We start from the raw sequence: 13,490 nt of genomic DNA, 5'->3' as shown, positions 1-13,490 counted from the left end.
ATCAGCCACCAGCGCTGTATCATCAGCGAACAACAACTGACTCACTTCCCAAGCTCTCTCATCTCCAACAGACTTCATACTTGCCCCTCTTTCCAAAACTCTTGCATTCACCTCCCTAACAACCCCATCCATAAACAAATTAAACAACCATGGAGACATCATACACCCCTGCCACAAACCTACATTCACTGAGAACCAATCACTTTCCTCTCTTCCTACATGTACACATGCCTTACATCCTTGATAAAAACTTTTCACTGCTTCTAACAACTTGCCTCCCACACCATATATTCTTAATACCTTCCACAGAGCATCTCTATCATATGCCTTCTCCAGATCCATAAATGCTACATACAAATCCATTTGCTTTTCTAAGTATTTCTCACATGCATTCTTCAAAGCATTTTTTATATTTATTTATATTTATTTATTTATTTTGCTTTGTCGCTGTCTCCCGCGTTTGCGAGGTAGCGCAAGGAAACAGATGAAAGAAATGGCCCAACCCACCCCCATACACATGTAAATACATACACGTCCACACACGCAAATATACGTACCTATACATCTCAATGTACACATATATATATACACACACACATATACATGTATACACATGTACATAATTCATACTGTCTGCCTTTATTTATTCCCATCGCCACCTTGCCACACATGGAATAACATTCCCCTCCCCCCTCATGTGTACGAGGTAGCGCTAGGAAAAGACAACAAAGGCCCCATTCGTTCACACTCAGTCTCTAGCTGTCATGTAATAATGCCCAAAACCACAGCTCCCTTTCCACATCCAGGCCCCACACAACTTTCCATGGTTTACCCCAGACGCTTCACATGCCCTGATTCAATCCATTGACAGCACGTCGACCCTGGTATACCACATTGATCCAATTCCCTCTATTCCTTGCCTGCCTTTTACCCTCTTGCATGTTCAGGTGCCGATCGCTCAAAATCTTTTTCACTCCATCTTTCCACCTCCAATTTGGTCTCCCACTTCTCCTCGTTCCCTCCACCTCTGACACATATATCCTCTTTGTCAATCTTTCCTCACTCATTCTCTCCATGTGCCCAAACCATTTCAAAACACCCTCTTCTGCTCTCTCAACCACGCTCTTTTTATTTCCACACATCTCTCTTACCCTTACATTACTTACTCAATCAAACCACCTCACACCACATATTGTCCTCAAACATCTCATTTCCAACACATCCACCCTCCTGCGCACAACTCTATCCATAGCCCATGCCTCGCAACCATACAATATTGTTGGAACCATTATTCCTTCAAACATACCCATTTTTGCTTTCCGAGATAATGTTCTCGACTTCCAAACATTCTTCAAGGCTCCCAGGATTTTCGCTCCCTCCCCCACCCTATGATTCACATTTTTGTCTAATGTATATTTGGGGGTTGTTTCATAGTACTTAACAATTGTATCTTCCCTTTTGAGAGGCTTTAAGGTTTAACACATATCTTTTATACCTTCAATTTATTGCAATGTTGCAGTTCTTTGAGCATTTTGTAGTAGTCATATGTTCCATCCCCTTGATTTTGCTTGTAAAGTGCTTCTGAATTCTTTTTCTTAATCGGTTTGCTGGTAACCATACATCACAGGAGTATTCAGTTTTGCTTCTTATCATAAGTACATTAAACATTTTCATCAATGAGTTTCTGTCTTTTGTAGAGAAATAGAGACGAAATGGTTTGAGTTTAACTTTATATTGGGGGGGACCTGTAGTAAGTGAAGTGTTTTAGATACCTGGGAATGGACCTGGTAGTGAATAGAACCATGGGGGCTGTAGTGATTGTTAGGTTGAAAAAAGGGGCTAAGAACATGGGTGCTTTTAGGAGTGTATGGAAGGATAGATTGCTGTCTCTAAGGGCAAAGGTGAGTATGTTAAAGGTAAAGTGGTCCCTACAGTGTTTTATGGTTGAGCCTTAAGTCTTGAATGCTAGGTAAAGGAAGAGGATGGATGTGTTGGAAATGAAATACCTAAGGATAATCTGTTATGTGAGATGGATTGACCTTTTAAGGAATGACAGTGTCAGAGAGGTGTGATAGTGGACACACTCTGATTTAGACAGCAAACCAGAAATTATTGAAAGGATTTGGGAAGATGGAGAGGATGAATGAAGAAAGATTGGAGGGAGCAAGGGGAAATGGAAAACTGAGATGGGAAGGTTTTGGGTTATGGAGCCTGACCATTCAGGTGGATAAGAGGTTTGGATTAGATAGGAATAATTTTACCAGTGGTGCATATGGGGGGAGGGGGTGATTTGCTGTTAGTAGAATGAACTAGAGCAGATTAAGTGAAGATAAACCATGGAGTGGTCTCTGGGGCATGTCAGTGGATGATGGAATCTGGTTTCAGCGCATTAAACGTAAAGGCTAGTGATTCATGCGTGTAGGTGAGGCCATTGTTTGTTTGTGCCTCATGTTACCCGACTAAGTTGGGAAAAGCAGTTAGATGTAAAATAAAGAAGTCTGATTGGAACAAATTTCTTTTCTCCATATAATAAAGAATTATCAACATTCATGATAAGATAGATAATGATCACTTTAGCACTAGTTGCAGTAATAGTATATCAGTTATTTTATGTTTGTCCAACCTCTCATGCTATTAAGCATGATAAAAGTTCTTTGATTGCAGGTTCCCATTCATTGAATTTCAAAAAACTCTTATTAAACCATTTTTCTAATTGCAGTTTACCACTGTGGAAGTCCTCTTGGTTGGTCTGAGGTTTTTGTCTTCAAGACCTGGAAAAATGGCACTGACTGGCCTGTCTCTGTTGCCATGTATGGGGACATGGGAGCTGTCAATGCACAGTCACTCTCAAGGTGTGTTAGTGATGCTTTTTCTGTTAATCGGTATAGTTTAGTATTGGTGATGCACCAATGCAATCATCCTAGTTAGTTTCTATGTTGACTAGTATCATATCTAGATTAGATTCAGTATGAAGTGCTGAGTCTGGTTTCTTCTTTATATTTGACTGAAGAATGAAAAAGCAAATATAAAATTCCAGCAGGCCATAAAATTCCAGCAGGCCTTATGAATACATAAAGATGCATGATTCATGAGTCCACCATGTCAAGAATCTCTTGAATAAATGGTTATTAATCAAATGCATACCATTAAAGACAAACAAAGCAAGATAGCTGGTTTGGTATGAATAAAGCTACATTTTCACGAGAGATACACTTCATTGGCGTAGGCTATGCTTTTCTAACTTGTTTTGCCCTGTTACTAACAAATATGACCTCATTAAACAGAATATTGATCAGTCAAGATATAACTTAAAGCATTGGCCAATCAGGAACTTACTTGTACATTTAATAACAGCAGCTTAAAGGAGCCTCATGACAAAATTCAGGAGGCAAGGAAGATTCTTGTTACACATACCTGTGGCTTAAGTCTATAAAGTACTCACAAATGGAAGAAAATTTTTTTTTGTTAATTGTTAGATTAGCATGCAGGAATAAAGAAATACACAAAAATACGATGTAAAATCCTTTGGTAAAGTGTTGAGTGAGGAGTAGGAGGATGCGTGTTAGAGCATGTCCAGGGTGGTCCATTTTCATTGCAAGAGGTATTGTCTGCTCCTTTTTTTCCTGAAACTTATGGCTATATCCTGTTAGAAGAATCAGTTGTCCTCCTTTGTCCTCTTTTCACCTCTCTATCAAGTAATGGTCTGGGCAGAAAGTGAGATCTTATCTCAGGGATTTATGTCTCGGCCTCCTGCTTTACTGATCTTTCTGATTTTGGTACCACCAACTTTTCATCTAGATTTTTCAGTGTGGAAGTGTCAACCTTTGTATCCCTAAGTTTCTTTGTAATTTCTCTTGTAGCTGGCAAGTACTGGTCCTGTATGCTCTGTACTTTTCTAAGCTTTCCATCAACTAGCCCATAGACTTCCTTGATTGCTTCATCTCTTAACAGTACATATTATTTCAACCACTTCACTTGATTTCCTTAGTACCTCAGTTTGTCTCATCCATGGTCTATAATCTTTTTCACTCTTCACACTCTGTTGATCAAATGCAGAAATTGCTCCTTCTAAACTTCCCTGCCCTGTATTATCATCAGTGTGTGTGTGTGTGTGTGTGTGTGTGTGTGTGTGTATAATTAAATATTTGCAGTGAATTCTAAGAGAGATTTACACTAGTGGAGCCCTATCACTTGAACATTCTCTACTATCATACAGCTTTTTGAATTTATGAATGCTGTCTGCATAAACTGTATCCTCAGTCATTCTGTTCCATTCATCTACCAGTCTTATACTGATAGAAGAACTTTACGTCTTTTTTTAACAGGTTTCTTGCTTTCTGTTATATCCTGTGGTTGCTCTATCCCTAAATAACTTTAAAAGCTGTTTGCTGTCCATGTCATTGATCTTGTTTAAAAACTTAAAGGTTGTGATAGGTCACCCCCTCACTCTTCTTTCTTCCAAGATGGGCAAATTAAAAGCTTTTACTCTTTCCATGTAATTTAGCTTTCTTAATTCTGGTACCATTTTTGTTGCCCTCCTCAGGGACTTCTTTATTGGCCCTATGTGCTTCCTTAGGTGCGATGACCAAACCAAAGAAGCATTTCTAGTTTTGGCCTTACTTAGGATATGAACAGCTAGCTGAATATTTCCTTGTGCATGTCCTTGAAAACTATTCTGATACTTACCAGAAGACAGTTTGTCTTATTATTCTTGTAATGTGGGACTCTAGCACACGCATAATTCTAAAGCATTCTCTTAGATAATAATCATATTAAGACCTTTCATTACACTATGTTTTGGTGGTGTTGAATTTCATCTTCCATGTATCAGACCAATTTTAGGGTCTGTTTAGTTCCACATATAAGCTGATGTAATCCTTATTTTTTCACTTCCCTTGTGACTTTTGCATCATCTGCAAACATTTTTAGGTAGGAGTCCATACCTTCAGGCAAGTCATTCACATAGAGGAGAGTAATGGTACCAACACAGAATCCCACAGCTTTCTCCTAATGATCTCCACCCATTTGGAGATGGCTTCTCTGACAAGTGTCCTTTTTTAAACTCCTCAAAGATAATCTATTCATCAGATTAGTCTGCCCCTTATTCCTGCCTGGTATTCTTGCTTCTTAATCAGCCTTCCACGTGGTACTGGTGTCTGGCAGTCTAGATATAAGCAATCTACCCAGCTTTCATCTTTGTCTTAGACAGAGCTCACTCTTTTCCCCTTTCCTCTGTATTTGGTTATGTTCTTCATCCAGCTCAAAAATAATCAAAGATTTGCATCTGTCAAGTTCCTTGTTAAATAATCTTTCAAATTTAGGTGCCACACACCTTGCAGCTCGTCCAACAGTTGTTTTTCATCAACCTCTGTCTCAGGCTTTCTCTAAATCTTCCTCTTTGCTAATAAACTCTCTGTGCTCTACACTTTTAAGAAAATTTTGTCTACTGGACCATAAATTTTGCTAATTTTTCTCTCTCTAACAGTACATGTTATTCTGTCTGCAGCCTCACTCAGTGCCCAGGTGTCCCAATTTCAGTGTCCCCAGGTTCCTATCCTGCTGCATCAATCAATATGCTCCAAGTCTGTTGCTCAGCCAGAAACTGAATTTTTTCTCCTCTATTTTCAAGATTTATCTGTATTTAGCATTATGGGCATTTCCTCCTGTTCGGCAGCCTCTAGGACCTCTAAAAGAGGCCCTTCTGACTTCTGCTCTTTAATTATTCATGTTCATTATTCTGGATACATGTTTTATCAACCCCCTTAGCTGATGCTAATCTGTGCTTTTGATCATTTATCTTAATTTTTAATCCCCTGAGTTCCTCTTTCACTTCATGACAACTTCACAATCTTTGAATTTTTTAGTTTTTTAACTTCCATCTTCAGTTTCATTAACCTCTGATCCTGTTTTTTTTACTATTTCAACCAACAACTCCAAACCTGTGTTCTTTGGTTCTACATTTTTTATCCCTTCCTCTTGCATATTTTTCTGGATTTTGTAATTGACCATATGAAGTTACCTATTTGTACTATGTAGGGAGGGAGTTTTACAGTCATGGGGCCCCTTTTCTTGAGCATTCTCTTACTATCATATAGCTATTAAATTTACGAATGCTGTCTGCAGTAGCGACATCTCCTGTCATTGTTCCATCCATTTGCCATTCTTTTACTATAGAATTACCTCTTTACATCTTTTTTAACAAGTTTCTTGCTTAATTTCATGTTATATCCTCTGGTTCTTCTATCCCTACCTTTCTTAAAGAACTGTTCCCTTCTACAATATCATGCTGTTTTAAAGATCAGAGCGATTGTGATTGGGTTACCCCTCTCTTGTATCTTCCAAGATGGGCAAATTTAAAACCTTTAGCCTTTACCTGTGTCTTAGCTTTCTTGATTTTGTTATAATCTTTGTTCCCTTCATTTGGACCTTCTCTATTAGTTTTATGTGTTTAAATGCAGCAACCAAACTTGAGAAGCATATAGTATGTATGTAGGACATGAACATCTTGCTAATTATTTCCTTATTCATATACTTGAAAACTATTCTGATATTTGATAGAAAAACAGTGTTTTCCTAATGTGAGACTATGACAATAGGGATGGTGGTGATTCTAAAGTCCTTGTCACACACAGAATATGGAAGTTTATTTCATGCTAGATATTAATCAGAGTATGTATGTATGTCTGATCCTTCCCATGTCAGCATGCCAGTTTCATCAGCCAATGTGTGTCTGATCCCTAACCATCTGTCCCTCTGCCTTCATGCAACCATCTGCCATGTACACCCATGAAAAAGTTGACCTATTAAGATTATTATTTGTGGCTTTAGAAATGTAGGGGTATACTTTTACTTGAATGATATTTTTGAAGTTTGAAATTGATGCTCAGTTTGGTTACTCAAAATAAGGATCAAAACCAAATCCAGGGTAATATCTGATCTCATATTGGCAAAAAAAGACTATAGAAATATGTAGAAATAACAGTGTCAGCTTGTTTTCATTTCTTAATCTGATTCTCACACATCAGGTTTTGAACATTGAAACATGGACATTAATAGAATAGCTTCTTACATTTTCACTTTATATGCTAGGCTGATTCATGAAGTGAGACCAATTTCTGTTTGAAAATATGCTGTAAAAATTGTCAATGTTGAGGAGTGTAAGTGTCTGATAATTACTTATGAATAGTAAAGAGATGTATAAAATGTACATGAAAAGAATGGAAAAGGAGAAAAATAGGGACACAATGAAAATAAGAGCAGAATGAATAAAATTATGAAAATAGTTTGGTTCATATAAACAGGAGATTCAGTGAACCTTGAATGCCAGAGAAATAGATGAGAGTGATAACAGGTACACAGTTCAAAATTACATATTCATGAAAGTAAATCTGAAGATAATAAACAATAGGTATTAATTGCTATGTCAGAAGGAACTGGACTAAGTCTAGTGATGCCATGGCAGAGAACTACTTCTTGGCAATAGATCAAGTAAATGACTAGCTATCTATCTATATCTCTGATGCCTGTTCCCTTGGGAAATCCCTTAAATGGGTGGCCACAGCGAAAGAGTCTCCATAAGTGGTGAACTCCAGTGCTGCTTCATAGCCTTTAGTGCCTCACCCTTAACAGACCTCTGGCGGAGGGTAACTCTAGCGCAATGCTTTCAGAGGCTCCTACCTATTGATCCCACCAACTACTTTTACCTAATATGTCTAAATGTTCTAACAGGTAACTGTTTTAGGAAGAACACAATTTGTAAGAACACAATTTGTATTGATCTTGATGAGAAAATTATATTCTTTCTTTCTTTTAAACCATTCGCCATTTCCCGCGTTAGCGAGGTAGCGTTAAGAACAGAGGACTGGGCCTTTGTGGAGGACTGGGCCTTTGTGGAATATCCTCACCTGGCCCCCTTCTCTGTTCCTTCTTTTGGAAAATTAAAAAGAAACTGAGAGGGGAGGAGCTCCCTTCCCTTTTAGTCGCCTTCTAAGACACGCAGGGAAATATGATCAGTGGCAGAAAAAATATTAAATCCTCCTATTTGCTGAATCAAAGTTGCAACTACCTTATGCTGACATTCCAAAGTTATGAGCCCGGCTGACTTTATGAATGAACAACTATTATGAGAAATATGATGCAGCACTTCATTAGTGGCAGAAAAATATTAAATCCTCTTATCTGTTGAATCAAAGTTGCAACTACCTTATGCTGACATTCCAAAGTTATGAGCCCAACTGACTCTATGATTGACACACTATTATTAGCACTATATAGATTTTTTTTTTTTTTTTTTTTTTGCTTTGTCGCTGTCTCCCGCGTTTGCGAGGTAGCGCAAGGAAACAGACGAAAGAAATTGCCCAACCCACCCCCATACACATGTATATACATACGTCAACACACGCAAATATACATACCTACACAGCTTTCCATGGTTTACCCCAGACGCTTCACATGCCTTGCTTCAATCCACTGACAGCACGTCAACCCCGGTATACCACATCGCTCCAATTCACTCTATTCCTTGCCCTCCTTTCACCCTCCTGCATGTTCAGGCCCCAATCACACAAAATCTTTTTCACTCCATCTTTCCACCTCCAATTTGGTCTCCCTCTTCTCCTCGTTCCCTCCACCTCCGACACATATATCCTCTTGGTCAATCTTTCCTCACTTATTCTCTCCATATGCCCAAACCATTTCAAAACACCCTCTTCTGCTCTCTCAACCACGCTCTTTTTATTTCCACACATCTCTCTTACCCTTACGTTACTTACTCGATCAAACCACCTCACACCACACATTGTCCTCAAACATCTCATTTCCAGCACATCCATCCTCCTGCGCACAACTCTATCCATAGCCCACGCCTCGCAACCATACAACATTGTTGGAACCACTATTCCTTCAAACATACCCATTTTTGCTTTCCGAGATAATGTTCTCGACTTCCACACATTCTTCAAGGCTCCCAGAATTTTCGCCCCCTCCCCCACCCTATGATCCACTTCCACTTCCATGGTTCCATCCGCTGCCAGATCCACTCCCAGATATCTAAAACACTTCACTTCCTCCAGTTTTTCTCCATTCAAACTCACCTCCCAATTGACTTGACCCTCAACCCTACTGTACCTAATAACCTTGCTCTTATTCACATTTACTCTTAACTTTCTTCTTTCACACACTTTACCAAACTCAGTCACCAGCTTCTGCAGTTTCTCACATGAATCAGCCACCAGCGCTGTATCATCAGCGAACAACAACCGACTCACTTCTCATGCTCTCTCATCCCCAACAGACTTCATACTTGCCCCTCTTTCCAAAACTCTTGCATTCACCTCCCTAACAACCCCATCCATAAACAAATTAAACAACCATGGAGACATCACACACCCCTGCCGCAAACCTACATTCACTGAGAACCAATCACTTTCCTCTCTTCCTACACGTACACATGCCTTACATCCTCAATAAAAACTTTTGTTGACTGGTTGGTAAGGTTATTTAATGTATGTATGACTCATGGTGAGGTGCCTGAGGATTGACGGAATGCGTGCATAGTGCCATTGTACAAAGGCAAAGGGGATAAGAGTGAGTGCTCAAATTACAGAGGTATAAGTTTGTTGAGTATTCCTGGTAAATTATATGGGAGGGTATTGATTGAGAGGGTGAAGGCATGTACAGAGCATCAGATTGGGGAAGAGCAGTGTGGTTTCAGAAGTGGTAGAGGATGTGTGGATCAGGTGTTTGCTTTGAAGAATGTATGTGAGAAATACTTAGAAAAGCAAATGGATTTGTATGTAGCATTTATGGATCTGGAGAAGGCATATGATAGAGTTGATAGAGATGCTCTGTGGAAGGTATTAAGAATATATGGTGTGGGAGGCAAGTTGTTAGAAACAATATAGATAAAACTTCAATATCTCTCTGATAACTTTAAGACCACCCAGGGGATTTATCATAGTATCAGTGTTTCATGGGATATCAATCCATTTTTAATGGGTCATGGTGTCTCCTAAGGATGAGCAGAAAAAAATAATAAAAAAAGAGTACTGAGTCATTTAAAATCACATTTGTTGAGATCAGGCATGGCATAAATATTTTAAACTTTATATGATTCTAAGCATTTACTTCTTGGGCACCAAAAGCCACTTTAAAATTATATATTTGATGAAAATAGATTCTGCCAGCCTAATGAATTTAGATATTTAGGAGTAAAGTTTAGAAAGGATGGTAGTAGGAAAGCTAAAGTTAAGAGTGGATTCATGCAAGGGAGAAAAATTAGAGATGCACTGAAAGATGTGGTGAATTGAAAAGTTTAATTAGAGGATGTGAAAGAAGCTTGCGTGGAGTAATTGTCTCATTCCTCATATATGGATATGACACCCATATTGATATAAATTAGGGCAGGTAACAATAACAGCAGGAGAGATAGATGATTTTTGTACAATATAGTTGCAATTAGGAGGAGAGGTAGACTGGAGTGAAGATTTGAGATGGATGGATGACGTAAAGAAATAATATGAAAGGTGTATGGATGAAGGGCTTTTTGAGATGGTATAGTTATTATGAATATATTACAAATGATAAGTTAATAAAGATAATTATGTGTTGTAGATGATAGATTGGGAAAGACTGATATCATCATAATACAACCTTAGGGCCTCTTTTATTGGGATTCTGTAGCTTTCAGGCTTCAAACCACTTAAGAACAGGGAAATAGAACATTCTTGTGGAACAAGGAGATTCTTAGCAAGATTATGCTTCTTTCCATCTGTGGATGATAGTACAGCCTTTCCAAAGGTGAATTCTCACCACTTACAGATGGAGTTGTTAACTACTGTTAAAGGATGTCTTTATGTTTTACTGTAGAAGGTACAAGGAGAGGTAGGCTGTGGAAGAGATGGATAGATGTACAGAAAATATATTTCAGGTGAAGATGTTAGAGGAATGACTGGGGATCAGATGCTATGGAAGCATTTTGTACATGGAGGTGGTGTTTATATTGGTTTTATTTAACAATTCACTTAAGTCTGTAAATTAAAAATGTAGTATTTTCTACTTTAACATACTGAGTGTAGATTTGAGGATATATGTGAGTGATTTTCAGAGGCTGTATATATCTGATCCAAACCATGAAAATTGGGATGAAGTTAATGATGATAAAAAGATACTTTCCATCATATGATATGGCCAAAGGAGAACAGCTGGATTTAATTTCATAATGTATCTGTAATCGGTGATATTTTCAGGCTACAGAAGGAGACACAGAATGGAATGTATCATGCTGTGATTCACGTGGGCGACTTTGCATATGATATGGATTCTGTAAGTATTTTTGATGCTGTTATATTAGTTTAATATACAGTACTAATAAAACATCCCTGGGGATATTTTTTTCCTTTTTAATGCTCCAGTCATGGATAGTACTATCCACGTGCCTCTTGCATGTCATAAAAAGCAATTGAGGGCACGAATAGGGTGCTGGAAATTCTGGCCTCTTATGTTATTACTTTCCAAACAAAGGAAAAGAGGAATGAACCAAATGAGGATTTCTCCCCTAAGACTTAGTTATCTGTTCCTTATTCTACTTTGCTGAGAGGGGAAATTGTAAACAGGTATAAGATAAACTGATTAAAAAGAAAAAATTGCATGGCAGTAAAGTATCAACAATACACAATATAGGACAAATGGTCATAATCAAACTCTGTTTACTTAGAATACATTGCAATACTAAGTGTGAGAGATGGAAATGGGCAGCTGATTAACATATTATTTAATATCATTTGATACTGCTTCAGGTATTTTCATTATCTTGTAACATATAATGTTATCTGAACATTGTATCCATATAATATTTAATGTATGATCTAATACTTAGTGTGGGAGATGGAAATGGGCAGCTAATTAACATATCATTTAATATTGTTTAATACTGCTTCTGGTATTTTCATTATCTTGTAACATATAATGTTATCTGAATATTGTATCCATATAATATTTAATGTATGATCTAATGTGGCTTTTATTACTAGGACAATGCTCGTGTTGGTGATGAGTTCATGCGACAGATTCAACCGATCGCTGCGTATGTTCCATACATGACTTGCCCGGGTAACCATGAATATGCATAGTAAGTTCAGTTTTAAGTCTAGAAGGCACTTTTTATATTACCTTCCTAAATTTGATCTTATGAATTTTATGAAACCAGAAATCATTCACTCTGGATTGTTCAATAAAAACTTCAAGATCCTTTTACCAGAAATTTATATAAAAGCTAGTTTATTTCTGTGACCTGCTTCATCGCTTCTACCTTCTTTTTAGTGTCTGCTAATTAGGCAGCCTTCATTCTGTCATACATTCAGTTTGGAAAAGCATGTGTAAGGAGAAAGATGAGAGTAAATGTGAATAAGAGCAAGGTTATTAGTTTTAGCAGGGTTGAGGGACAAGTTAGTTGGGATGTGAGTTTAAATGGAGAAAAATTGGAGGAAGTGAAGTGTTTTAGGTATCTGAGTGGACTTAGCATTGAATGTAACCATGGAAGTGGAAGTGAGTTGTAGCTACAGTCAGGGGAGGGGGCGAAGGTTTTGGTAGCAATGAAGAATGTGTGGAAAGAGAGAATGTTATTTTGGAGAGCATAGATGGATATGTTTGAGGGAATAGTAGTTCCAACAATATTATATGGTTGTGATGCATGGGCTATAGATAGGGTTGTATGGAGGAGGATGAATGTGTTGGAAATGAAATGTTTGAGGACAGTATGTGGTGTGGGTGGTTTGATCAAGTAAGTAATGAAAAGGAAAGAGAGATGTGTGGTAATAAATCGAGTGTGGTTGAGAGAGCAGAAGAGGATGTGTTGAAATGGTTTTGACATATAAAGAGAATGAGTGAGGAAAGGTTGACATAGAGGATATATATATATGTCAGAGGTGGAGGAAACAAGGAGAAGCGAGAGACCAAAATGAAGGTTAAAGGATAGAGTGAAAAAGATTTTGAGCGATTGGGGCCTGGAGGGTGAGAGGTGCGCAAGGAATAAAGTGAATGGGAATGATGTAGTATACAGGGGTCAAAGTGCTGTTGATGGACTGGACCAAGGCATGTGGGGCCTGGATATGAATAGGGAGTTGTGGTTTTGATACAATACGTGTGACAGCTAGAAGCTGAGTGTGAATGAATGTGGCCTTTTTTTGTCTTTTTTCCTGGCACTACCTCACTGAAGCAGAGAGTGGTAATGCTGTTTATTGTAGTGCAGGGTAGCGCCTTGAATGGATGAAGGCAGGCAAATACGAATATGTACATGTGTATACATGTGTATGTTTGTGTATGTATATGTGTATATGTTGATATGTATATTTATGTATGAGTGGATGGGTCTTTGTCTGTTTCCTGGTGCTACTTCATTGACGTGGGAACAGCAATCAAGTGTAGTAATGGGGGGAGGAGTAATAACTGGGAATGATCAAATGAATATTTTGAAGGTTTGTTAAGTGTCTTTA

At 38.1% G+C, this 13,490-nt stretch overlaps 1 protein-coding gene across 4 annotated transcripts in view; it reads left to right on the top strand.

The window, feature by feature from the left end:
• LOC139757985 (acid phosphatase type 7) overlaps window positions 1-13,490 on the top strand; it is an 85,942-nt gene that overhangs the window by 26,912 nt on the left and 45,540 nt on the right. For all 4 annotated transcript variants that reach the window (XM_071678922.1, XM_071678924.1, XM_071678925.1 and 1 more), the window contains exons 4-6: window positions 2,720-2,852; window positions 11,247-11,322; window positions 12,030-12,127. In XM_071678922.1, coding sequence (XP_071535023.1) covers window positions 2,720-2,852; window positions 11,247-11,322; window positions 12,030-12,127 — 307 coding nt within the window. The remainder of the gene's footprint in view (window positions 1-2,719; window positions 2,853-11,246; window positions 11,323-12,029; window positions 12,128-13,490) is intronic.

This window comes from Panulirus ornatus, chromosome 29, assembly GCF_036320965.1.
Source record: "Panulirus ornatus isolate Po-2019 chromosome 29, ASM3632096v1, whole genome shotgun sequence".
In the NCBI taxonomy this organism is placed as follows: Eukaryota; Metazoa; Arthropoda; class Malacostraca; order Decapoda; family Palinuridae; genus Panulirus; species Panulirus ornatus.
This window is presented reverse-complemented; position numbering and strand designations above follow the sequence as displayed.